Source organism: Lemur catta, chromosome 4, assembly GCF_020740605.2.
Source record: "Lemur catta isolate mLemCat1 chromosome 4, mLemCat1.pri, whole genome shotgun sequence".
Classification (NCBI taxonomy): Eukaryota; Metazoa; Chordata; class Mammalia; order Primates; family Lemuridae; genus Lemur; species Lemur catta.
Genome location: NC_059131.1, coordinates 54476694 through 54504032, shown reverse-complemented (window position 1 = coordinate 54504032; position 27339 = coordinate 54476694). Strand labels below are relative to the sequence as shown.

Here is a 27339-nt window from a genome sequence, read left to right as displayed (position 1 = left end):
CCTCACTTAAAATGAGTTTTCTTCATCCACCCAGGCTGCCTCCACCCAAGCTGCAGATGAAAAAGGCATCTGTCACAGTTCTGAGGACATGAAATGTTATAGAAAAACAATCATGAGGGCAGTGCTTACATGTACATAGTATGGAGGGTTTGAAGGGATTATGGTTCAAAGACTCAACAAGAGGAAGCATTTTTTCCTAAGGGTGGATTGAGGGTTTCCTGCCAACTATTTTAACTAACAATTTTGATATTTATAAGGAGAATAGAGGCACACAGAGACTGCAAAGGCAGGTAGCCCTGGGCTCCAACGGGGCTATTCCTCCAACAAAGCCAAACCAGAATTCCCCATCCAGCAGGACTGGGCTGTGGTTCCCAGGGCCATTCACATTCTGATTCAAAGCGGCTGATGAGAGCCAAACATAGATACCCTTGTTTACTTTGTGAATGGAAATTGCAAGAGAACTATTTTCAATGCTGGTTGACACCCAAGAGGATGTAATTAGAATAAGGGGCTTTCTGGTTTGAAGATATGAAAGAAAGAAATGCTCTCTCTCTTTAAAATCAAATTATTAAATATTACAAGAGAAAGGAGAGGTTTAGCTTTCAATCTTCAAAGCAAAATCATGACCTGCAATTTTCTTAATTGCTTTTTTGCTTAAAATTACTAAGGCTCAAGGTAGGGCTAGAAGGAGTGAGGTAGGGGCTGGAGAAACAGGGCCACAAGAAGAGGTGCTTAGCGGGGAAGGGAATCGTCTTTGTCCAGTGCATTTCCCTTCTGTTTCCATCTCATCCTAATCCATGACAAGTTTGAAATGCAGACTGGCAACCTCACACCTGCCTCCCCTCTCCTCACACTTTCTGGGGGAGGCGGTAGGGTTCCTGCAGGAGTTGGGGTGCAGTAAGAGGCCACACTGACATAGGTGTGTTGTGCATCTTTACAAGGATACACACAGACTCCGGTTTTAGCCCACCCTTCGTATGATTTCGCCGAGGTTTTATTTTCGATTCCTAAAGCCTCTTCGCTAATTAAACCCACTGGCCTTGGGACTCTAGCCTTTTTAATTCTAAAATATCTCTCAAAACTTCCCAGTACTTCCTGATTTGTTTATTCTCCAAATGAAAGAGTCGTCTTGAGTGCAGAAGCTGCCCGCAAGGGTTTCTTAACACACACACACTGTAAAGTAGCAGTGAAGTCTGGTTTCAGCTCTGCCATTTACTGACGGAGCGCGTTGAACAGCCTTAACCTCCCTCAGCTCCATTTTCCTCGTCTGGGAGACTGAGGTAGTAACGGCTCCCTGACAGGATTTTAGTGAGTACTAAATAGAATTTTCTCTGTAAAATGCTGGGCCTAGCACTTGCAGTTAGTAGCTGCTATTAATAATATCATTAGCTGCTATTAATAATAAGTTGCCATCATCATCATCATCATTATAGTCCAAGCTTAGAAAATCCACAATTGGGTTAAAAACTCTAACCCCAGGTCCTTAGGATGGAATAGAAACCTGGCAAAGTATTTCTATGTTTGTGTTACCTGATAATAGAAAAAAGTACCATAAGTGATGCAGATTCTGCCTCTGCCTTCAAAATAAGCATAAGCAGAATGAACTCCTCTGGGGTCAGATACTACTGGTGGCTCTGTCTGACTGCTTATCTGTTTTCCCAACACACACACACACACACACACACACACACACACACACACACACACGGCTGCTGTGTTATTAATAGCAAGTATCTCTGTAGGAAAGTAGGGAACAAGTTGTCTGCTTCTTTACCAATATCTTTCTTTGAATTTGGTTCCATCACCTCCAATGCCCCTTGGGTTTTGCCCAAAGGGGGAAATGATCAGAGGGAATGCAAATGGCTCAGATGTTCCCTTAGGTTCCTCTGCGGCATCTTGTTTAAAGCTGCAAAAGCAATTCAGGAGCCCTCCTCTGAGCCAGAGGCCCCTGGTCTCTTGGGTGTGAGCGCTGTGTAGCCCAGAGGTCTGGGCTCTGGTTGGGGACGTGCTTAGTGGAAGGCAGGGCAGCATCTTGTGCACCAGCCCCCACCCTACTTCCAGCTACTCCTCAGTAACCATCATCCCTGGAAGCGCAGAAATCTCTTTTGTGTCTATATTTTCAGTCACTACTGCCTCATGGGAATAATAAGTTCCATATGTATAGTTCCCCATACCTCCCCCAAATAAAGTAATACTTCCTCTTGTTTCTCCTAAAAGTGCCCCTTTCTGATTGGTAGAAGCTGCTTCACAAGTGAAATATTCCCCTTCCTCACTGCCAGCATGATATGTAGATTTCCATCATGCACCTTCTCAGGATTTGTCTTACTGGACTTTGAATACCATCCTAATTTTCTACAGCTCTTCCATCTCTGAAAATCAGAGAAAACTGAGATAAAATTCCAGTTCTAGTATTTTCTAGCTATGTGTCCATTAAGGCTATCTAAGCTTTAGATTAGTTTCCTCATCTGAAAAATAGAGACTAGTAATGCCTACCCCATTGGGTGGTTTTGAGGTTTAGTAAGATAATACAGTGTCCCCTCCCATAAGTGGGGTGGAAGGGTAGGCAGGGTCTAAAGCTACTTGAAAATCAGGTAAAGGTAAAAATCAAATAGAGTTGAAATTAGCCAGTGTTGAGAAAGATTGCTGAAGAATCAACAAATCTATGTTCGGGGATTATGTATAGGAAAAATATGTTCTCTTTTAAGTACAGGCGTTCTCTCAGTATCTCGCGGTTGGGGATAGTAGTGACAAAAGTGGCTCTGTCCTCCCCCACCCTGCCCATCAAGTGGAACGGCTAGAGGAGTTGCAGCACCACTTCCAGTTACTTTTCTCTCTTCTGTTGCTTAACTAAATGAATGCCCCTTCTCTCTCCAATGTGAAGCTAAACTCTGTTTTCAAACTATTTTATATCTACTATTTAAAAGATACTCACTGTTCTTGGTTTTAGTAGCGAAGGAGTTGTGTGATTATCATCTCCACCACCACACACAAACCCCAAAGGCGGCATAACTGAGTTCCCCACATGAGTCAGTAGCGCTTGCAAATACGACAAATTTCCCACTCCTGCTGAAAATGTGACCGGGATGGCTTCCTGTACTCTGCTGACCTCCACTGCTTGTTTGAGAACTCCCTTGTCCCTCTGCCCACTCACACAGGCTCAGGAAATGCCCCTGTCAGTTACCTCCCTTGATGGGTCACTGCTCTCTGGTAAAAGTCAATAGCATTGCCACACTAAATGCTGACAGTGCCCTTTCTTGTTGGGATCATTTACAAAAATTCTAAGAATTATTATTTCACGACCCCGCATACATACATGTCCTGCTCACCAACATCCATCTGGACAGGCACCTGAGTTCTAGACCGTTTGCTTCTCGAAGCCCTGGCTTAGCACTTCTGCCATCCCAGCGTAAGCCCCCCTGTCAGCCTCCCCTTCACCCCATGGCTGAGTTTGCAGGGTCACGCATCGCCCCTGAACTTGGGGTTCCATCCCTCGAAACTGGGCCTGCTGCCGCCCTGCAGCGGGCCTCCCAGCCCAGAACTGCAGTGACTCCATCCTGGTCTTAGGGTAAATGGAGGTGCTAGGTCCTGGGAGTTTTGAGTGCGCCTCTCAGATTGATACCCTCCCTCTCTTGGCAGGGAGCTGCCGGCTCACTCCCGTCTTCACTCGGTCTACTGCCTTTTCTCCTAGATGTCCAAGAAATATTTGTTGGCTTTGCCATTGTAGTGTCTGAAGAGAAAATATTCAGTCCCACGTCAAAAGCCTTGACTGAAAGTTCCTACTGAAAAGCGAGACGTCATTATTAAATTGTCAGAAAGTTAGCCATGATATTTGAGAAAGTTACGAGACGGCTATAAATGACTTAAGCCTTGCAACGGGCAAACGTGTTCACAACTTTGGACATCTGGGGAAGAGAGTTAAGAGCCACAGCCTCAGCCGGTTCACTTGACCAGCGTGGCATGAAGTCCAATTAGAGCTGCTTTTCCAGGGGCTGATTGTCCTCATGGGTATGGACGCTCCTCCCCTGGGAGCAGGGCAGTTGGAAGGAGCTATCCAGATGGCCACCCCCCTGGCTTCTCTGAACTGCAGAGACCCCTCCTGTGAATTGAATCTGGGATTTCCTTGCCCCTAGATTACTATTCCAGACCTTCTTCCTGTGAGTGGGGCTGGGCTCCAGGCCCTATTAGTGGGTCTGTGGTCTCTGGGCAAAGCTTTCACAGCTTCCCCCGAGAACAGTGGTGTCTGCAAGATGTGTGTTGGGCTAACACGTTGGAGCGGCCTCTCATAAATTTCATGGCAACAGGAACTGAGCAGCTTTGAAACTCCAGCTGCTGGTGGGCTTGATATGACGTCTGTTCTGAAAACTGGAACATTTGCTTTTCCTATCAGCCCTGAGTGCTAATCAGACTCGGTGCCTGGAGGAGACGATCCAGGGCCCTGGGGGCCGGAGCCAGCCCTTCTCTTCCCTCCAGTGGCGTCTCGGGGAGGCCTTCACTGCCTTCCTCTTCTAAGTGATTTTGGCCTTTCCTTCCTTCACTTGCTATTTTCTTGAGTTTTCAGAAAGAGACGAAAGAAAAAATAAAGAGGGAAAGAGAGTAGAGGAACGGAGAGAAGGAACAGGATGAGAGAGAAAAGCCAGAAGAGAAGAAAAGGAGATACAGACTCAGAGACCAAGAGAAGCTGAGAGACTCATTCTTGGGGAAGATGCTGGGAATTTGGGGTTTTCCTTATAATGCTCATTTTTATAAAAATAATTAGAGGCAGTTTTACCCCCCATGAGGAGATGGTGCTGAGCAGATCCCTGCCCTGCGTGGCCACCTGTCCTGCCTCCATTCTGAGACAATGTAAGGAAAGCACCTGGCACCTAGCAAGCACTCAGTAAGTGGCTCCTCCGCCTCTCCCCTCCCCAAAGCGCCTTTCCTCCTGAACGTCAGTAGGAGTAGCCTTGTCTGTCAGGGCTGACCATGCTGTGGTGTTGGGGGTGTTCTTTGCTGCATCTGGTGGAATCTGAGACAAACACCTTTAAGGGCCCCAAACAAGAACAGCAATTACTCCTCCCTCACACGTTGCAGGCCTCACATTTTGCACGGGGCTTTAGCAAAGTACATTAGCCCACGAGGCTTGCACTGCACCCTAGGGACGGGCAAGCCCGATGCCTCCCCTCATTCTGGCTCACCCACAGGGTGCACAGGAATTACAGCATGGCTGCAGTGTGGCTCACCCTTGAGACTGTTGTTTGGCCCACTCTTCGCTGGCCACTTAGTTCTCAAGTTTGAATCGCATCCCCTATTTGAAAACCTGGGACAAGCTCCAAAGCTGCTGAATATGCTAGTGGAAGCAGGACCCATCCTGCACACTGTACACATTGAACTTCTCTGGGTCGGGGGCCAGGACAGACCCTGTGCAAAGAGGCTCAAACTAAATCGCTTGTTTTTAAGACGCTTGTGATTACATGGGGTGAGGGGAGAATGCATGTAACAGAATAGAAACAGTAAGCTTATATGCTTGTTCTTGTGCAATGTATACTTACGTGTTTCTCCCTAAATGGTGGCTTAAAGGTAGGTTTTATTCTCTAAGATAGTACTTATATATTGGTATCTTCTTTTTTTATGTTTCAAAATATTAAGAGGATACAAATGTTTTTGTTACATGGATACCTTTTATAATGCTTAAGTCAGGGCTTTTAGTGTACCCATTACCTGAATAGTCTTCATTATACCTGATATGTAGGTTTTTACCCCTCCCCCCTTCCCCGCCCTCCGTCTTGATTTCCAATGACCTTTACATCTTTTTGTGCCCATAGGTACCCATCAATTAGCTCCCAATTACTAGAGAGCACATGTGGTGTTTGGTTTTCCATTCCTGAGACACTTTGCTTAGGATAATGGTTTCCAATTCCACCCAAGTTGCCGCAAAAGACATTATTTCATTCCTTTTTATGGCCAAGTAGTACTCCATGGTATATGTATACCACATTTTCTTAATCTACTCATGAATAAATGGGCACTTAGGTCATTGCCACATCTTTGCAATTATGAATTGTGCTGCAATAAACATTCGAGTGCAACTGTCTTTTTGATAAAATGACTTCTTTTCCCTCAGGTAGATACTTAATAGTGGGAATGCTAGATCAAATGATAAATCTACATTTATTTCTCTGAGAACTCTCCATACTGTTTTCCATAGAGGTTGTACTAATTTGAAGTCCCGCCAGCAGTATATAAGCGTTCCTTCTCTCTGCATCCACACCAGCATCTATTGGTTTTTTTGACTTTTTGATAATGGCCATTCTGACATTGGTAAGGTGATATCTCATTGTGGTTTTATTAATAATTTGCATTTCCCTGATGATTAGTGATATTGAGCATTTCTTCATATGTTTGTTGGCCATTTGTCTATCTTCTTTTGAGAAACTTCTGTTTATGTCTTTGCCCACTATTTAATGGGGTTGTTTGGGTTTTTTTGATCTTTTTTCTTGCTGATTTGTTTGAGTTCTTTGTAGATTCTAGGTATTAGCCCTTTACCCAGATGTATAGTTTGGGAATGTTTTCTCCCATTCTATAGGTTGTCTATTTACGTTGTTGATTATTTCCTTTGCTGTGCAGAAGCTTTTTAATTTATTCAAGTACCATTTATTTATTTTTGTTATTTTCAAAAAGTTTCCCAAAATGTATCACTTTTGTGGTTAGGAAATGTGTGGAGCTTTCAAAAAAGTTTTGAAAGTGAATGTATCACACTTTTAACTAGGAAAAAGTGGTGTTTTTTTTAAATAAACAATCTTTTAATGATTGTAATAGTCCACTAGCATGAGCTCCCTTCAGTCCCCTCTGTGCCTTCGGGTTGAGGCGGACAGGTGGGGTGACGGAGGCCCAGCAGCTGCATTCTGAGCATCGACTCCTCATTTTCACCCTGGTCTCTGAATGCAAAGAACAGAAGCACCACGTGTCATCTGCCCTCACTGTTACCGTGGCATGGAGTTTCTTCAAGCCTAGACTCTTCTGACTTCTTAGTGAGCTGTGTGAAGTGAAGGACACAGACAGTTTACATTGGCAGATGCTTCTTTGGGATTTGGGAGATCGTTCAAGATGTTACTTGCCATAGCACATGAAGTCCCCTTCAAAAACACCTGCAAAAGAGAAGTTGCTCTCTGACCATAGACTTAGGGAAAGTGGAGCCTGTCCTGCATGTGCTGAACGGATATGTTTCTACCTAACAAACCTCATGAATCCTTGCTTAGACTGCTAGGAGGCACCGAGCTAGATTTACCACTCAGCTTTAACATGTGTACATGCCTGTCTGATGCAAGTCCTTCTGTATCAACCTGACACCTGACTTCTTTGCTCTCTGCTACTCCTTACCCTGATTTTCCTTTGCCCTGATCTCTCCTTCTTCTCTCCCTGACTGCCTCTGTCTCTCCCTGTTTCTTCCTCTGGATCCCTCCCTCTTCTCCCTTTCTCCCCCTACTCCCATCTCTCTCTCAACACCGCCCCTGCCGTCTCTGTCTCCCTCCCTCTCTTCTACACACACTTCTTTCTCATTGGCATCCCCTTCTTATGCTACCTATTTTTATAACACCTCCTGCCTCCTCTGAGTTTACAAAAGAGGCAAAGTGTCCATCTGTAGAGGTGAAATGAGCCCATGGCATTGAGTCCACTCCTCACCAATCAGTTTTGGAGAGAAGTGTTCCCAAAAGACAGGTCCAGGGTTTTTGTTGTTGTTGTTGTTTTTCTTTTAATGTATTTCTGTTGACCTGATACTTCACCACAAAGAATTTCAGCAGATTTAAGGCTTTTGAATAGCACATGAGTTTGAAAAGCTGGAAGATGACTGGCTCCATAAAGGATCCCCTATGGGATCCAAGAGGCTGTTAGTCTCTGTCCTTTGTGTCCCGTGTAGCGCAGGCCCGTGCATCTCCAACATTAGTGTGCTTCAGAATCCGCTACAGGGCGAGCGTCACTGTATAGCAATTCTATCTCAATAAACCTGATTTTTAGAAAATCACCTGGAGAGCTCGCACACAGCTTCCTGGACCCCAGCTCAAACATCCTGATTCCGTAGATCTGGGCTGGGGCACGTGACCTGGGCTTTCTGACAAGCTCCTGGGGATGTGAAGCTGTCTGTCCGCAGCCCACACTTGGAGGAGCCCAGCTCAAAGCACTGACAAGGGACTTCCTCTGGCCACTTAGAGGTGGTGGTGTAAATGGCCTTTTGTGCAGCTTATCAAAAGCCTTTTGAACATCTAAATCAAATTAGATCCACAGCTTCTAGCCCCTGCGTCTCTCCGTGTTTGCTCCTTGATGAGTTCAGGGAGCACAGAGAAGCCAGCGATGCGAACTGCACCAGACCCTTCCGGTCCCAATTCAGCATGCCAGTGTCCACTGTTAGCCAGTGACCGAGCCTGTTCATCAGGCACCCAGGCCCGGGACTCGCAGGGAACTGTAATCAGCCGGGCAGTCCTGGAAGCTGCTGCTCCACAGAGAACCCGGCAGCCCCAGGTTGACATCCCCCTGGCTTTGGGCTTCTCTGCTTGTCCTCATGTGTGGAAGAAAGTAACTCATTAGGGGCTGAAGGGGACACTTGGACTTTTAGTTACACGTCACTGAATTTATGGGGGATCACATACTACAGTGGTCTTATCACATGGGGGATTCATTCGTATCTTGGGATTGTCAGTGATAGTAGGAGAGCTAACAGCTGAGTGCTATGGACCAATTCGCTGAGTGCAGTACTTAACAAGCATTACTTCACTGCACCTCTGAGTACCCAGGAACAGGGGTGGGACTCCCCATCTTGTGGACACAGAAGCAGGCTAGGGGAGGCCAGCTGCTTCAGCCAGGTGGCAGGACGCAAACCCGTGTCTCTCTGACTCCAAAGCCCATGCTTTTAACCACTACACACTCTCCCTCCATCCTCATCAAGGATTCTGTTGTATTTTTAGCCTCTGCTTTTTCCACTGGAATTATGGGACTTCTAAAATGATGGTACTTCTAGAAGCAATTCATGAGTAGACAGCAACAGGAGTTTAATATTTAGTGGTGGTCTAAAACCCCACAATATGAAATGTTCTGCCCTTTCTCAAAGAGCAAGAGCTCCAAGAACAAGTTTTTGCCCCAGAAGCTAGGTGGGAAAGACCCACTCCTCAACTACCCAAAACACAAGCGTAAGAGGACCTGTTGTAAGAAGCGATGGAAACTGCCTCGATGGTGCCATCTGGAGACAGCTACCTACTGCCCTGCAGTGCTATCTGGACAAAAGGAGGCTGTGGGAGTGGAATAAAATCAGTCCAAAGTGATGCCTTTTCTGCTGGGCAGCAGCTCTGTTGGTGTGCTGTGCACTCCAGTGCTCCTACATTGGCTATTTTTATTCCTATCTGAAGGCCAAGGAAGGAAAACCCTCAAGGTTTGGTGTCCACCACAAGCTCACAAGAGTTATGGCGCCAGGTCTATGTGGAGGACACGACTCAGCCCCGACTCTGCCCGTTTTGCTCTATCCCCCTCATGGCTTTCTGGAGACAGACTGTGCCACCCTCACATGGATTTCTGAGCTTTAAGCAATCTTTATAGCCTTATCACTCCTAATCCCACCACCTGGGAGAAGCCCTGCTGCCATTTTAGTGTATATCCCTCCCGGACCTCTTCATATCTAGACTTCTATTTGTGTCTTTTAGTAAAGTGGAATCACACTATACAGACCGTATTGGAAACCCATCTATGTCACTTACAGTATATCATAAGTATTCTGCCTCTGCACTCATTTAATGGTTACAAAATACTCTATTTCCTTTCTTCTGGTTTCTTTGAAAACAAACTTTATGAAGGCTATCTTTCAAAAATGATCCCTGTCACTTTGCAAAAGGAAAATTAGGTAGCTCTTGGGTTGAAATAGTAAAGTTGCTCTGGTATCTTTGAATTACACTATTCTTTTACACAGATTGTTTTGTTGTCTATAAAAACAAAAAACCAAAGAAGCCAGAAATCACTCAAGGCAGGAGCTCCGGTCTTGGCAGTTAGGAAGTGAGAGCAGAGGAAGGGGTATGCAGGTGGGGACCAGAAGTCCCCGACATCAGAGGCTCCACCTTCTTGACAGGAGGGGTGGGGGCCACAGGAGTGCATGTGGCCGCTGTGCCTGGATCTGAGCCCGGTGTCTTTCCTCTCCCCAGCAGACCCGCCCATGGCCGCAGCAGTGGTGTCTCATTTTAACGAGTGCCCAGATTCCCACACGCAGTTCTGTTTCCATGGAACCTGCAGGTTTCTGGTGCAGGAGGACAAGCCAGCATGTGTGTAAGTATCCCCTGGTCTCCTGGAGTTCTGGGGCTGGGGGTGGTCCAGCATCCAGTTAAAAGAGCATTTACCTCCACAAGGCTTGCCAGAGACCCCTGGAGCCAGACATGTTGGAGGATCAGAACAGCAGGCTGACAGATACCTGTTTTAAAACCAGCTAGCTAAAAATCCAGGTTCCGGGGCCACTGAGGCAAAACCCCTGGAAGTTGGAGCCTGAGACTCTATTTTTAACATTCATCTCAGGTGACTCCTGGGTTCAGCAAAATCTGAACATTTCTGGTTTAGAGTTTAATTGACTACTTAGAATTCCTGGAAAGCAAGGCATGGGGCTGGATGCCTTTGCACGGCCCAGAGTCGATAAGATGAGGTCTTTGCCCTCCAGCATCTTTGCAGTCCGGCTATTGATAGTAAAATGAGCTCAAAATGCATGCAAAGGGCCAGTGTGCACAGTGTTCACGGAATAAGGAGCAACTTAAAAATAAAGATGCCCACTAGGGCATGGTGGTTTCCACACCTGGCCAAGTATCAGCCTCCTGGCAGTTTCTTAAAGTATTGCTTAGCCCCATCCTGACCTGCGGGATCAGAATTTGCAGGAGTGGGACCCGAGAATCACATTAGGTAAGAGCCATGGTGATTGCCATGGCCAGCCAGCGTGGGGGAGGAAAGCCCTGGAAGAAAGCTTCCCCAAGCAGGTGTTAGGGTTTGACTAGTAGGAGAGCAGAGAGGTTTTCCAGACCAAGAACCTGCTGTTAGAGGTCAGTGTGGCCACAACAGGGAGACAGGGAGGAGACAAGTTGGAGGCCAGAGCCTGCTGGAAGTGAGCCTTTCTTCTCTAGGTAGTGGGAGCCTGGTAAGTTTTAGAAAGAGGTATTTTGACACAACCTATCCATACTAGAATACTATCAGGTGGGCCTGTACTCAGCCTTGGCACTATTGACATTTGGAGCCAGTGTTTCTGTTGTGGGGGCCAACCCGTGCATTGAGGGGCACTAGCAGTAGTCCTGGCCTCTACCCACCAGATGCCAGTAGCACCACCACCCCTGGTCGTGACAGTCAACAATGTCTCCAGACATTATCAAATGTCCCCTGCAGGGCAAAATCACCCCCGGTTAAGAACCACTGAACCATATGAAATTGCTATGTTTATAGGTCAAAAATGGTTGAAAGTCAGCAATTTCATATGGTGCAACCTAATAGTACCAGTAAGTAATACTAAATGTTAATAAAAACTAGCATTTCTTAAGGTTTTGCTTCACATCAGGCACTGTTTCAGACACAATCTATGCATTTACGCATTCCTTCCTCATAATGACCCCGTGAGGCAAGCACAGGTTGTGTCCAGGCCGTGTGGCAGAGCTTGGATTCAAACCCAGCCTCTTGGGTCCTGTGGCTGAGTTCTTAACCATGATGCTTAAGCGTATCAGATGCGTCTGCCCAGGACAGCCTGGGGACCGGGAGAGCCTGCTATAGTCAGAGATGGGGGGCGGGGCCCCCCTCTGCCTGCTGTGCCCCTGCCTGAGCCTGGGCGGGGCCCTTGGGTGCCTCTGAGCCTCACCTGGCGAGGAAGAGGGAGAGGCCGCTGGCCACCTTCCTCCTGGGAATGTCTGCAGAGCTAAGAGTCTCTCTCCGATGAGAGGCCTCCCCACTCTGTAAAAACAAAGCATGAGGATGACAGATGCTGTCATTATTCATGATTATCATTCTTATTAATAATTAATAGTTAACATATTAGGGGCCCCTGAGGGACTGATGGGATTGTTTTCATTAGTGCCCTGGTCATTGTGGAAAAACGCTGGCCCTAAAGGAAGTTTGGCCTCTTGACCCAGATGTCAGGAGGCCTCCCTGAACAGGGGCAGGAGGCACTGTCCCCACCAGCTGTGCCCAGTGCTGGGCCAGAGTCAGGCATGCAGGGCCTCAGTGTGTGCCGGGCTATGAGTTGGGACGACCCTCTTTAGAGAGACAGGGCAAGTCTGTACCTGGTTCTGATCAAAAGTAGGTCAGAAACTCAGTTTTCCTCCTCACGTGCCCTCCCCACCAGATCAGGGGAGCCTGGGCCACCAGGCAAGCTGGGCAATCACCGTATCTGTGGCTGAGACCTGCCTCGGCTGCTGGAAACCCTCTAAGAGCTGGGGGTGGGCAGCTGCCCTTCGGTTGTGCTCAGTCTGGGTCCCAAGCCCTGCTCTTGGTCCAAGGGAGATAATTCTCCATCACATTCACACACCATTACATTTTCGTAGATGTCTCCCCCCACCCACATTATAAATCTGACTATTAATAGAAAGTTCACAATAAAAGCTCAGTTTGTGCCAGGCATGGTCCCCAGCACTCTGCATCTGGTAACTCATGGAGTCCTCACAGCTCCACACTCAGGGGGATTATTGCCCTATTGTGTGAAGGAGAAAGAAATGAAGCAACGTGCCCAGAGTCCCAGAGCTAGGGACTGGCAGAGGTGGGGTTCAGTCTGATCACCCCAAACCCAGAACCCAAGCTGTCAGCTACTGCCCAGAGGATGCTCTGCCTTAGCCTGGAAAAATTTGCCTCAAATCACTAAGCTCTTTTGTTTCCAACAAAGGTGTTGGCATCATCCCCTGCAGCTATACCTTCCTCCAGAGAAAGGTGGGGTCATTCCCAAATTCAGTCCTGTCCTCACACTCTTAAGTTTTTCCTGGGGGCCAAGTGTGGGGTCTACAGAGACAGCCAAGACCCCCTCACATCTGGAAAAGCTGACTACCTGGGGGAGGCACAGCCATGCCAGCAATTACTGCCTTTTTACCTCAGTTTCCCCACTGAATCTCAGTGGCTCGGGGCAGTATTCAGCCCCATGTTTTATGTGGCAGTAGAACATGTCCCACATTGCTCTTTCATGGCTTTAAGTCGTCGTCCATATTTTAGAAGGCAGGTTCCACATTGCCATGCAGATGACCAGCCTCTCTTGACTACACAGGACAATGGCAGCAACGGGCCTGAATTCCCAAACGCAGCCACTCCTCTGGGACTCAGGTGTTCCCACTCTACCACCCCAGACGGGGCTTGCCTTTTGTGGCTCTCCATTCTCCACCTGTCCCCGCTATGCCCTGACACCAAAGCAAGATGTTGGTCCCCGGCCACCTGTTGCCACAGCTGTTTTGCTCACACTAGCCTGCCTGGCTCGCTTCAGCTGCCTGCATGACCCCTGAGGGCTCAAGTGTGCTCAGCCCCTAGACAGGGTCCTCTGCACGCCCCTCTAATGCTGACAGGACAGGGTAGTGGGGGGCCAAGGGTGAAGTGCCATCCCACCCTCTCTTATCCCCATACTGGCTCGTGAGCTCTGGGCAGACAGGACCACACCTTATACCTTTTCATATTTGCAGCACCTAGAAGAATGTTCTGATTCATTAATTCCCATTAGACCAGAAACTCCGAGTCTGTGCAGAGAAAGCAGAACATTCTGTCCCTGCTGCTATGAACCGCCCCAGCTTTGGGGAGCTGACACGCACACATTCTGGTCAATAAAACTGACATTCCTTGAGGTAAGGCCCCATGTGTCATGGCCTTATAAAGAAAACCCACAGGGAGCCAAGATTAGAGTCTCGAGAGAGGGAGCTCTTTCTAAAACATTGTCATTCAACTTTGTCTTCCATAAGAGCAGTAGTCTTTAGGTTTCCAGAGAACCTAAAATGACATCTCACACTATAAAATGAGGGGAAGAAAAAAAATGAAAACAAATAACAAAGGTAGTGAAAATTATTCTTAAATATTTATGTTTCAGATGAACCCTAGATTGTGTATTACGGCTCCCTCTAATAAACCCCCCACCCCACACCCCCAGTACCTGGCCACATCAGAAACAAATGGGGAAAGAATTTCCAAAGACAGCCAAGCTATAGAAAGGCAAGGTTAGGATGCCAGCATCACCTTTTCCCTGAGGCAGATTCCTCAAACTGCTGATCTGCCGCCTGTGGAAGCCTTCAAACAAAAGAAAACAGGTAAAGGAAGCCAGACAGGTGACAAGTTTTAAGGGTTCTAGTGTAGGCAACAAGTTTGAAGTTTCTCACCTGTCCAAAATGCTCCCTGGTGACTGAACTCCCTGACAACTTTCCCACAGCAAAGTGTGAAAACAATTTGCTGTCAGCCAAGGAAAACATTCCACATGGCCCTGGCCACAGGACATTCCAGTGGAATCCGAGCAGACTTAAACACCCGGAGAGACCTGACCACCATCGGTGCCCAAGCAGGCTGCCCGTGCGACCAAGAGGTCAGGATGGGGGGGTGGTTTTCTTGTTGGTACTTGAGCCACTTTATGTAGATCTACTATCATCTCAACAGTCCTCAGGTGCAGAGGCAGGGTTTAAGATGCACGACATCACTTCCATCCACGTCTGGAGAAAGTACATGTCTTCCTCTCCCCCTACACCCACCAGAAGCAGATAGTGAGGGTCACACACCAGACAGGATAACTTGGCAGCTAAAGGCATGGATTGTGGTAGAATCCCGCAGTCTCTCATGCAAGTGACTTAGCCCCATTGAGCCTCGATTTCTTTGTGTACAAAACTATATACACAAAACTTTTTGTGTGCTAATCCTTCATAGGATTGTAATGAGGACCCAGCAACAATAAGGCATATAGAGCAATTGCTTTTAAGACAAGAGCCACTAGACATGTGGGGCTATTTACATCAATTGATTTAGTTGATTAAAATTTAGTTTCTCAGTTGCACTAGCCACATTTTAAGCACCGAGTGACTCGAGGTGGCTAGTACTGTATTTGACTGCCCAGATATAGACTCTATCATCTCACAGAAAGTTCTACTAGACAGCACTGGAGAACATTCAAGCCCAGTTCCCAGCAGAGCTTAAGAGCTCAAGTGTTTGCTGATGTGGCTGCTGTCACTGCAGCTGAGGGACATTGTAACGTCCTGCTGAAAGGAGTATGAAAGTAGGACAGACCACAGAACCCAATGCTGTCTCATGAGATGCTTGGATCAAAGCTGCAAAGGAAGCCCTTGCTCCAGCCCACTCCTCCCCAGCCCCTGGAGCGGAAGGTTATAGGACTTGGCAAAAGGCCAAGAAGGGGTAAACCCCATGTGTGTGCCTTTGGGCCTAGTGCACCCACTCCCACCCCAGCCCTCTGGGATTTCTTCATGTTGACAGCAAGTTGGTATAAAATATATTTCTAAAACTAGTTCAATTTGGTCCTTGACCCTCATATTAAAGACTTGATCTTAGGACCTATGCCAAAGACTTGGCTAAAAATCAGGGTGCTAGCCTCCTGCCTGGGAGTACATCACTGCTTATGAAGATAACATGGCCTTAAAAATGCTCCCATATTTTAATTTACATTTTTAGTCCTTATGTAACCAGTTGTGTCAGGCACAGTTTATTGCACTTTGCAAGATTCATTTAATGCTCATAACTCTATGAGGTAGGTCTTAATTACTGTTGCATTTTAAAGATGCTGAATCTGGCACAGAGAGGTTAAGTAATTTGTTCAAGGTCACACAGGCAGTAAAAATGGAATTTGAACCCATGACAATTTGGCTGCAGCGTCTGTGCCATGTTTTGTCTACTTTGGGGACCCTGTCCTAAGGAAATAATCTCAGATGCAAACAAAGATGTGTGCATAACAATTACTTGGCATTAGTTATGATATCAAAAGTGGATATAGCCTAAATGGTAAGGGTTTAGTCAAGCAAACTGTGGTACATAAATTAAATCTGTGCAACCATTTAAAATGATTTTTGCAGTGTTTTCTAATGACATAGTTAAATGGTGAAGAGATATTAAATAAGAAATTGATACAAAATTGTAAAAAACAAAATTTTAATGCCATGTCTTAACTATGTTAAAAACTACATAGAAATAGTGTGGAAGAAAACATGTCAATAGGGCTGCCATTTGAGGTGAGGGGGTACAACAGTGTGGGCTTTTTTCTTTTTCTTCCTGCCTTATTATAATTTATGTACCTTCTAATTTGCTTAGAAATAGTTGGGGAAATTTTTTCTTAAGGTAAAAAAATGAAGAAACCATGGGACTGTGAACCAGGTGAGAGAGGGACTGAGGGAAGACCCAGTCCCTGGCAGAGGGGAAAGGTATCTCACAGACAATTTCATCATTCTTGTTAAAATGGGAGAAGCCTACAGCCACAAGGTTTGCTCCTAAGAAAAGCACCAAAGCAACCTCCAGACTTAACCAGTAACAAAAATGGAAAGGCCTCCGAGGGCCCACCTGTCTGGAGCACTTGACTTTATCTCCAGCCTGGGTGGTTCCTTTTGCAACTCAGACAAGCTCCTGATCCCTCCTGCGCTATTACATTCCTTCCTTTCTTTCTCTTGCATGTCTGTCTATTTTTGTTCTTATTTTGGGAAAACAGCCTGAAGGTGATTCTGGAGCCTCATTTTCAGAATTATGAAGATAAAACAGCATTCCAGAACCTTGTGTTCTGAACCAATCACTGGATCACAAAACCCACTCAGATGAAATTAAATGGTCAAACGATACAAGAAAATATTCAGCCTTACATATTTCCCATTCCCCTTTATGATAAAATAACTCCTATGTTGTTTAGATTCTTTCGTAAATGGGAATGCAACATCTCCCACTTCTGCAGCATCTGATATGAGGGGGCCCACTTTACAGCCACTGCCCAAAGGTTTGGGGGAGAGGGGCAGCATCTGCCACTTTACAGCCACTGCCCAGAGGTTTAAGGAAGAGGGACAGAGGGGATGCGGATGTGGCAGATTCTGAATTTGTTGGTTCTTGCTTCCCCACACCTCCTCCAGTGGTTCCCACCTACCTTCATGTTAGAATCACCTGGGTGCCCAGACCAATTGGATGGGCATCTCCAGGGTGTGCCTTGGCCTTGTCACTTTCTGGAGCTTCCCAGGTGATTCTAATGTGCAGCCAGGTGGGAACTGGCACCTACCTGAGAGACAGGAGACAGCAGCAGAGTCAAGAGTAATTCATTTGCAGCCAGATAAGGTGACTCTTCCCCCTCCTTCTGTGACTTGTGCCGAAAATAATTGGCATTATTAAGTCTAATATTAGTAGATGCTTGGGAAGTGAAAAGAAAAGTCACCAAACCTTTTCTTTCTCTTTTTCCTCTCTCATAAGGACACAACTGAGAAGCATCTCCATTATTATAAATGATTAGGAAGAGAAAGGACCTCTCAATTCCGGCTGCCCGGTGGAATCATCTGGGAGCTTTAAAAATACTAATATCCAGGATTTACTCCCAGAGATTCTGAATTAGTGGATCTAGGGTGTGGCCTGAATATCAATTTTCTTGAAAGCTCCCCCAGGCAATTCCAATGGGCAGCCAAGGTTGAGAATCGTTGGTTTCACCGTTAGAAACTTCATGATGTCCTCAACTCTGGCTTCATCAGAATCACCTTTGGCCCTTTCTTTAAAATACCCAGGCTCCATTTTCAGGGAGAGTTTGATCTGGGAGGTCTCAGCTGCAGTCGAGACCCACTGGGCTGCTTGGGGCTAAGATGTGCTGTTCCGGGAGCTCAGCTAGGCCATGACCCGGAGTCTCCTGAGCCTCCCCACTGGGGGAAGCTTTCATGCAGAAGCGTGGTGGGCTCCCTAACTTGGTGGGACTGGGATTTGAGTATTTGCAGCTGTGACATTAGGGTGACAGAGAGGCTTTCTTGGCATGAAGACTTTCCCTTTAAGGGCTGGGACCTCTGGCAGGGTGGTTTTGAGGCAGGGCTGGTTGTGCAGGGCCCAGCATGCATGAATGGCAAATACTCCTCTGGCAGGAAAAACATGGAAAGTCAGCAAAGTGTGACCCAGCCCTGGAGGTTATCTCCTTGGGTGAGTTAAGATGGCACCGTCTGGGGGCACCTTTGCTCCTTGCCACACAGACAGCAGGGAACCTTCTGTGGGATGGTCAGCAGCCCATCTTTCCTTCGTCTCATCTGGTTTGTGTTTTTCATTGAATCATTAGCCCAGGGTATCTTCCAAACCAGCTAGCATTAACCTAGAAAGGTAGCCTTAATGGGTGAGATTGTTAGTTTCTAAGCCTCTAAAAACTTTTGTTTCCTTATCTGTAAAACAAGGTATATAATAGCCCCAACCTCACATATCAGTTGTGATTATTGAGATTAAAAGAGAACTCTTTAGGAGTTTACCTAGTGCCTGCAATAGATGTTATGTATTATAATTAGTGCTGGGCTGATGCTGTTTTATTTAAGTGGGATTTCTTAGGGTCCCCAATATTGATTTGTTAATTCATAGAGTTTTCAGAACCATGTGGTAGGTGAGGCGTTAGAATCCTTCTCTTCCAGGGCTTGCTGGTTAAAGTAGGAATATTTCAAGCTGTGTGAAATTGTCATGAGGTGCTGGCCTTCCTAGACCCTGGGCCTTTCACAAAAGATCTCTGCGAATCCTCATCATGCTACTCTTGCCCAGGAGGAAGCAGTCCTAACACCTTCTACCGGGAAGGCCTATTGGCCTGGCTGCAACTCCTGGTTAGAAACCTAACAATGCACTCCCAAGCTCAGGCACCAGCCCCATTCTGTTCCGTGGTTGACCAGAGGTTTTTGTAGAGCTCGGCCCTGCCCTGCAGGAGCAAAAGGCTGGGCAAAGAAGAGGCCTCGGAGAGACAGGTGTAGTCCTGCCAGTGTTCAAAGGAGGCAGCGAGGTTAGGGAGACCCATTGAGTGAGCTATGGAAAGTAGATGGACCAGTGACAAAAATGAATGAACAATTCTGTAAATTACATCTTTTGGGAGGATGTGGTCCTTGAAATGGAGTCTAAGTAGGAAAGGAGGAATAATATTCCAGGCGGAGAAGACAGCAAGATTTGAGGTGGTCGAGTGAAGGGTAGTCGTTCATTTGTTCTGCAGGTGTGTCCCCTGTGGTCTGGGTGCCAGGCACTTTGCTAGGTGTAGCGTATTTAACACTGGGCTAGTGGTGGGGGTGACAACTTGGATTGGCTGAAATAGATGGTAGGAGATGAAGTGCAAGGGGTGGATTAGGGCCCTGCAGGGAAAGGGTGTCAAATATCACATGGAGCAAGCCCACAACTCAGGTGGCCCCTCTGGAAGGTGGGGGAGCCATCTGGGTCAGGGTGAGAACTTGAGGAAGCCCATTACTTACCACCTCTCAGCCTCCAGTCTAGTCCCCTGTCAGCTTCCCCCTCATGGGAAAGGGCCAGGTGGGTTGTTTCTCAGCTTTTGACTTCATGAAATTTTGTTATTAAAATCGAACCAAATAAAAACAAAAAACAAATCTTGGCCCTGTCCCACAAACCCTCAGTCAGCATAGTTGGTGTCATTATTCAGACTATATGATCTGATCCTTTTTCCAGAAAAGTCCTGTTACTAGGGATCCCCAGCCCCCTTTCTACTTTGTTCCTCCCCCATCCAGGGCCTGTTCTCTTCTGCCCAGGTCTGTAGAGAAGCCTATGTGGCATTTTTTATCCTAGTTGGCCCTCCTGGGCTTCCTTACTTACCAAAGACTGCAAAGCCTTTGCACCTTGCTAAACCTAAGACTCTCAAATCTTTTACCCTTTCAAGATTAGAGGCTAAACAAAAGCCAGATTGGATAAAGAGCTCAATCTGTGACCTTCTCACCCCCGTCCCTGTGTAGTGTGCAGGGGCAGCAGCCTGGTGAACGAGAGAGCCCAGACCGCGGGGTCAGCAGACGCGGGTACGAATTTGTCTCTAGTCCCTAGCAGGGTGTGCTCAGGCAAATAAATGATTTGACTTTTCTGTGCAAGGATTAAATGAGAAAACACACGTTCAACATAAAATAACCCTTGACAGAAGATCAAGTGCCTGAATTCAAACTAAAAAATACCTTTAATCGTGGTATATAGCAATTGGGCTTTGGAATAAAAAGCGTTAGTGAAACACTTTTCCATTAAGCAGCATTACAGACAGAAAGCTTGTCCACCCTGACATCCCAGACTGTAGCCTTGAGCAGCTGTTTTTTTAGCATTCCCTCTTTGCCATAAATCTTAAACCTATACAATACCTATTCCTTTAACACTAGAATGTTTAAATTGTGTTAACATTGGGCAAAATCTATGCTCCAGGAAAAAATACCATGTTTTTCCATGGCTCCTGGTCCCCTCTGACATCCCGGGTCTGGCAGCCCAGGGGCACAGGGTTAGGGGAGTCACAAATGCAATGCCTCTGGGGCCAGCCCCGCCAGCCCCCACGACAGCAGGCACACCAGGACCTTAATCCCCTTTCAGTTTTCCTTGTTCTTCAGAGGCCTTTAGCTATCATTGCCACATCTTGGGGGGCAGGGAGAAACAAAACAAAATTTTAAATCCAGCATGTGATACAGGGCTGTCCCTTGAGGACATCCTCTATGGGAAGGTGACCCCACCTGAGAAAGAGATGGTGATCAAACATTTTTATTGGCAATAAAGAATGCCACCCCATACCAAAGGGACCAGTGTCTAAGCTAAGTATTTTCTATTGAGAAGAATCATATGCTTGGGAGGGAAAAAAGCCTGTGAAAGAAAATGACCAGCACTTCCTTCTGGCCAGGGCACGTCCTGAAGCACCATCAAGTGAGAGTCACTTGTGCATAGCAGGAGGCTGTTATTGATGCCAAAGAATCTCTGAGCAGCAGCAGTACCAGGAATAATGTCACCTGGTATTGGCACAGCACTTTACAGGCTACACATACGTTCAAGCATGACCTTGCTTGTGCCTTTACTAAGCCTGGAGTGGAGGTGGGCCAGGTATTGTTGGAGGTGAGGGTTCACAGGAGTGCAGTGACTTCTCCAGTCCCACAGTGACCAAGCAGTGGTGCTGGATTTAACCTCCTGTCGTCTACTCCAGGAGGTTCCCTGCACACTAGGCCACCTGGTAAATACTTGCAGAGCTAAAAACACATGATGAAGAAGATGAAAAAGCAAACCACAGCCTATGTCTCCAAATGATTTAGCATGTTTTCTTTTTGTCGTCATCGGAAATTCTGAAAATGCACATTTGATTTAAAAATAACCCAGGTTTTTATGAACTGCCAAAATGAAGTTCATGGCATGAACACAGCTGCTGTCTTTATTCCCCCATAGTAGCAGGAACCATGGAGCTTTCGTCCAGGCGACGAGAGTGACTAGCTTCTCTCTCCTTCTCCAAGCAAGCAGTGCCTATGGCAGGGAATAGGAAGTATTTTGCTGACACCTTTGCCTCCAATAGCAAAAGATGGCAGGGCACCTTTGGGCTTTTCCTGCAAGCTCTAGGTCCCTCCAGCCCGGCCCTCCATGGGGTGTCAGGGACAAGGCCTTCTGTCGAGAGAGTGCACTGACATTCCTTTTTTCCCCAGCTGCCATTCTGGGTACGTGGGTGCACGTTGTGAGCACGCGGACCTCCTGGCCGTGGTGGCTGCCAGCCAGAAGAAGCAGGCCATCACCGCCTTGGTGGTGGTCTCCATCGTGGCCCTGGCTGTCCTCATCATTGCATGTGTGCTGATACAGTGAGTATTGACTGTCCCTAAGGTCAGGTCCCCTGCCTGACTGCCCTACCAGGGACACCTACTGCAATCTAGATAACAGGGCCACCTCGGCACAGCTTACTGCTGGGATGTCTGAGCAGCATCAGCAAAGCTAAGAGGAACTTTGATGCCTCTTGGCATGTCATGGCAGCCAAGCTGTGTAAAGGCCTCATGCATCCTGGGCAGGTCCCCAGCAGTGGCTTCACGTACTTCCAGAAGCCAGTGTACAGCAACAGGCATGCTCTTTTCCTCCACCGTTGAGTTGGAGCCTTAAGAATAGTGATGAAATGGGCAGGTGCTCAAGAGAGAACCAGAAACAGCTCCCAGCCTCCTTTGGGCAGTAGCAGAAGTGCTCTCTGCAGAAAACACTTCGCAAATCCTAAAGCCACATTGGGAGCCACTGTCGCTACTGTTACAAGCTAATGGCCATCCCTCTGCACAGCTCTTCGCCTTTCTCCTCTTCTCTGCCCCTCCTCATCCTCCAAAACTCAATTTCCGTTGGCATCTTCCAGGAAGCCTTCCTGAGCCCTGGACTGAGAGGAGCCCTTTTCAGATGTGTCTTAGCCCCGTTACCTTTCCCACGTCTCCTGCCTGGACTGCTCTGCAGGGTCAGACATTCTGGGAATACTGTGCCGTAGTCCCAGCCTGTGGCACTATGCCAGGTTTATTCCCTGGGAATATCTGAAGTCTAAGTCGCACAGCAAGCTCTTAGAGGATTTAAACCTAATTGGATATGCACCAGGAATTCACAGAACAGTCAGAGGCTGCCGCCCAGTTCAGTGTAGATTAAGTTATGGTGGAGACAGCGGATGGGCCACTCTGGCACGGGCTGGAGTAAGCAGCTACATGTCGATGCAGGAAGCCAGACTTAAACCCTCTGAGGGAGGTTGCCTAAGATTCAGACAGATAAATAAGAGACTGTCCTGTTGGTTTGTTGCTATTGGGACATCTGAATGAAGCACATGCCCCTGGTTCTGGTAATAAATGGGGCATCCCTTAGAGCCCCAGACGGTTGACAGTAGCCACAGCCTGCTCACACCCCTCTGGCCAGGCCAGCAGTAAATGGTGAGGAATGCGGTCTGAACTGGCCCGGCCCCACCTCCCTGCCCACGCAGTATCCATTCCACTCCCAGGGGTCTTAGGAAAGTGTGTTTGCAGGAAGAAGGCAGCCCTGGCTCAGGCTGGGGCATAGCAAGGCCTCTGCCGCTCAGAAGGACCCTCCCTAGAGGAGCAGGAACAAGCTAGAGGGCCACCGGCCTCGCCTCCCATGGCCAACTAGCTGGGTGCGCTCACCCACCCTTCCATAGTCCTGTTTCTGTGGCCAGGAGGGTCCCAGAGACTTAGGAGCAAGACTTAGGAAAGCCCAAGTGGGCCTCCCCAGAGAAACCTAAAAGCTAATTTACAGACTTTCTGGAGACAGGTATGATCTATACACCTAGACAGCATCTCTCATTCTCAGGAAGGCAGCCAGTCCCTGCCAGAGACCAGATTCATAATCCATGAGCCAGAGACTAAGCCCTCAGCCCTGCCAAGCTGCTGGTTGCCTGGGCTTGGGGCTCTCCAGAGTCGTGGAGTTCCAGTTGGGACCAGCTTATCCCATCCTGTAGGGATCTGAAGGCCTTGATCCCCTGGGATCCTCCTGCATGGGAAGTCACTGGGCCAGGTGTACCTGGCTAGCTGGCTGCAAGAAAGCAGTCATGAATGGCTCTAGAATCAATGGGGATTTTTTTTTATGCTAACCTTGAAAACTGTCCATTCCTGCCCACAGAGGGAGGCAGGAGCCTTCATAACCTTGATGCTTCGGGACTCTAGCAATACAGGTTTACAGAGAGATTGGATGTCCCAAAGCTAGAGCATTTTAGTCCTCAAAGAAGGATTCAAAGCCATTGAGATCTGTGACTCACTCATTTTTCCGTGGGTCAGTTCAGCCCATCCAATTCCCTGCTTTGCTACTGGAAATACCTGATAAATAACCTCTTCCTAAATGCTCACAGACCTGCCAGCCTGAGGTGGCTGCTTTAGCCCAGTTCTGAAGCCATTACTATGTTTGTGGAATTACCCACCTGGTTCTTTATAGAGAAAGCAGCAGGGTGGTGGCCAGTCCTCTCTGACAGCTGGGGACGCTGCAGCCAGGTTGGCCTAAGAAATGGAGCTGGTATTTTGGGGCAGCCAACAGGAGCTTTTGTTGTTGGCCAGCGTCTGCGCCACAGGGCCACCACCCTACAAGGCCATCAGCCCCCTACAGCACCTGTCCCTCTGGAGGCCCCATGGGAAGGCTGTTTTAGGACTCCCAGCTGCCCAGCAGGCCCCTGGGGCGGATGCTGTGCCAGCCAGACCCTCCTGCCAGGCTCCTGCCCAGACTGTGTCTTCTGTCTCTACAGCTGCTGCCAGGTCCGGAAACACTGTGAGTGGTGCCGGGCCCTTGTCTGCCGGCACGAGAAGCCCAGCGCCCTCCTGAAGGGAAGGACCACTTGCTGCCACTCAGAAACAGGTAAGGGGCCTTTTCTCCTTTGGAAGACACTGTTGGGTGGAGAAAACAGTCACCTTCCCCAAGTGGGGACATAAGTTCCTGGAGGATGAAGCAGGAAGAGGCTATTTTATTCTACCAGGTTGGGTCTAGGTTATTCTAAGGTGGGTTTTACTTAGAGGGGAGCTCTGTTATCCTTGCTGGTGGCAGGGCTCACGGGTGAACTGGGGCTGCTCAGCCAGGAGCCCTGCTGGAGCACGTCAGCAGCGCTTCACTCCTGGGCCTGGGCACTCCCCTCCACACGTCCAGAGGAACCACAGAAGGGACCAAGGGCCAGGGTAGGAAGATGCCAGGCTAGGCAGACTCGGGAGCTGAGGACCCAGTCCATGCTGCCTCACCACGACAGCCACAGAGGATAATACCCTTAAGGGCCCATCCATTGAAAAATAAAGGGGTCCACTCTTGAATGGCTTTAGGGGAGGCTCTTCTGCCGCCAGAGCCCTGAACCAGTTCATGAGCTGCCCACCACGCCACCCCTTACCAGGGAACTGGGCACAGGCTAAGTTGAACTGAGGCCCTCACAGAAGGGTGCATCTCCCCACCCGCTTCCTTCTGGTCCAGCCCGTTCACTGTCAGTCAGCCTTTCTGGCTTCCTCTGGCACTGAAAGCACAATGTCAGAAGTTGTGGACCCTGAGGTTAAAGCAGCAGGAGTTGAACATGAGCCTAACTGCCCCAGAGAACTTGGTGACATCGGCTGATGCCATCTCCAAGTCTCTGTCCCACACTTGTTTTCCCAACATGGCTGGGGGCTGGCCCATAATTTTTAACCTGTTTTTCCTTCCTGCCAGTGGTCTGAAGAGCCCAGAGGAGGAGCTTGGCCGGGGGGCTGTGGCAGCCCAATGAAGAAAGGCCTTCTTGAGGACAGGACCGCCAGAGGGGCCTGGACGTGCTGGCAGACCTTCCCTACTCCGCCTGTGATCGCCCGCACAACCTTTTTGTCTTCTCTGGGCCTTTCAAACTCTGTCAAGAACTCTGTCTGCTTGGGGTTATTTGGTGTGACCTAGAGGAGCCATCAGTGGGCCACAATTTAAAGACTGGTCAAAAAAGAACTGCAAAGAGGTGGCCTCCTGTTTACCTAGATAAGGTGTGTGCGTCGGTTGGTGTCTGAGTCCAGGTGTATGCAGCTGTCTTCCGCCAGTCACGGATTCCGGGCTGTATTTCTTTCTCATGGGACACCTCCCCACAACAGAATCCTGCCCAACATGGGAGATTTCTGTAGTTGTTACCGTTTTCTCTCATCTGCATATCGGGGAAGAAAGTGGAGAAGGAGAAACTGCCTATTGTTACATGAAGGCACCAACTTCAAGACGAGCCATGTCCTCTGGCCACAGGACCCTCAGCCAGCCTAGCATCTTCCACGGACACGTGATGTTGAAGACCGTCCCGTGCTGTTGCCACCCTCAGAGATAATTTCTTATTTATTAGATGGAGAATGGTTTTATTTTTAATCTCTTAAGTCAGACATCTACATTAATGACGTATGTACTGCTATACTGATTACAAATGTCTGGCCTCTTTGACACGGATCAGGCTTTGGAAAAGCCTTCCGGGGGTGTGGAGATGGAACCAAAGGAGGAGTTACTGATAGGAGCAAAGATGGGGGTTCAGAGGTCATGCCATTTAAGACATAAAGCAGGCAAATGCCCTGATCCATTCTGGCAGAGAAGTTAGCAAATCCAGTAGCAGGGGTCTGTCCCCTCTGTTGGGGGAGAGAGGAAGAGAGTGCCTGTGTGTGTCTGCACAGTATAAACACAATACTTGCTATACTGCTCAGTGATTAAATGGATTTACTTCCTCATGAGCTCTCTGAGAGGATGTTAGAAATTGTCTATGGCCATACCACCCTGAACACGCTCAGTCTCGTCTGATCTCGGAAGCTAAGCAGGGTCGGGCCTGGTTAGTACTTGAGTGGGAGAAGTAGAGCCTTAGCAAGGAGCCGTGGGCATTTGAGGCCAAGTTCATTAAAGACGGACCAGTCAGTCATTTATTTTCCATTTTGTTGCTCGGTTGGCTTGTTGCTTTATTTTTAAAAGGAGAAATTTAACTTTCCTATTTATTTTCAAGCATTAAGAGAAATATTCCAGTGATTTTTTTTTTTCTTTTCCATTCAGGTTGCTAATTTTAGTAACAAAACCTCTAACAAGCCATCTCCACCGTGTGGGTCTCGCTTTTCCCTCAAGAAGAGGAGAAATTGTTCTCCTGAGCATCCGGGTACGTTCTGACCCATTGGGTCTGCCTGCAGGAGGCCCTGGATCGTGTCAAATAAGATGGGCAGTGCGTCCCTAGGGATGTTCATTAAAATTTGGAAACAGAATAACAACGAAATTAACGTATAAACTCCTTGTGTGAGGAAACTCTTTATTTACTAATACTTGAAAAGTGAAAGATTTCCACCCATTAACCCTTCAGTGCAGCTAGCTCATCACAACGTGAAAGGGGCATTTAAAATACATCAGATGGGCTTGAAATTTCTGTCAGAAAATTTTGTCTTCTGCCTAATCTTCTCTGCTCTGGAAGAATTATTTCTATGCATTTTCTCTTTATTTCTTATAACTGAGACAGTTATGTAGCCCCTGTCTTAACTTCGGCACTCTGATTTAATGATGCCATGCCTGAAGCACTGCATGCAGAAATCAGATCTGCTCAGAGCTGGCCCCGAGCAATGTAGTTTACACAGCTCTAGGGTTTTTTAACTATTAAAGTAGGTGTAAGTTTCCATTCATTGAGCTGGTCCTACAGCAACAGATACGTGGGCTAAGGCTTGGCTGTAGCTTCCTACTCAGAGACCAATCAGTTGACACTGGTTTTTAGACCCCCATCATCAGCAACTGGCTTTCAGGAGACTGCAGAGGCACAAGATGAGGATGGACAGACGGTGGAAGCGGAGGTTCCCTGTGAGAACTTCAGATTTTGTGTCTGGGAACGTTCTGGTTCTCAGGTCCAGCAAGTCCCGGCTGCTGGTGCCTCCTTCCCTGTGCCTGTGCACCCGTGGAGTGAATGGGCTCAAGCACACGCCTCCCTAGAAGTGCCTTCTGAGTCCTTTGTAAACCAGCAGGTCTGAGAAGGGTTGAAAGCAGAGGTCCAGGCAGGCCTGGTTG

At 47.8% G+C, this 27339-nt stretch overlaps 1 protein-coding gene across 2 annotated transcripts in view; it reads left to right on the top strand.

The window, feature by feature from the left end:
* The window catches only part of TGFA (transforming growth factor alpha), a 100108-nt gene extending 73821 nt beyond the window's left edge, over positions 1-26287 (top strand). Inside the window, exons 3-6 of one of the 2 annotated variants that reach the window (XM_045549809.1) lie at positions 10158-10278; positions 21546-21695; positions 24095-24204; positions 25030-26287. In XM_045549809.1, the coding sequence (XP_045405765.1) occupies positions 10158-10278; positions 21546-21695; positions 24095-24204; positions 25030-25037 (389 nt within the window). In that variant the 3' untranslated portion in view covers positions 25038-26287. The remainder of the gene's footprint in view (positions 1-10157; positions 10279-21545; positions 21696-24094; positions 24205-25029) is intronic. The other variant, XM_045549810.1, reaches the window with a different exon arrangement.
* Positions 26288-27339: the final 1052 nt, after the last annotated feature.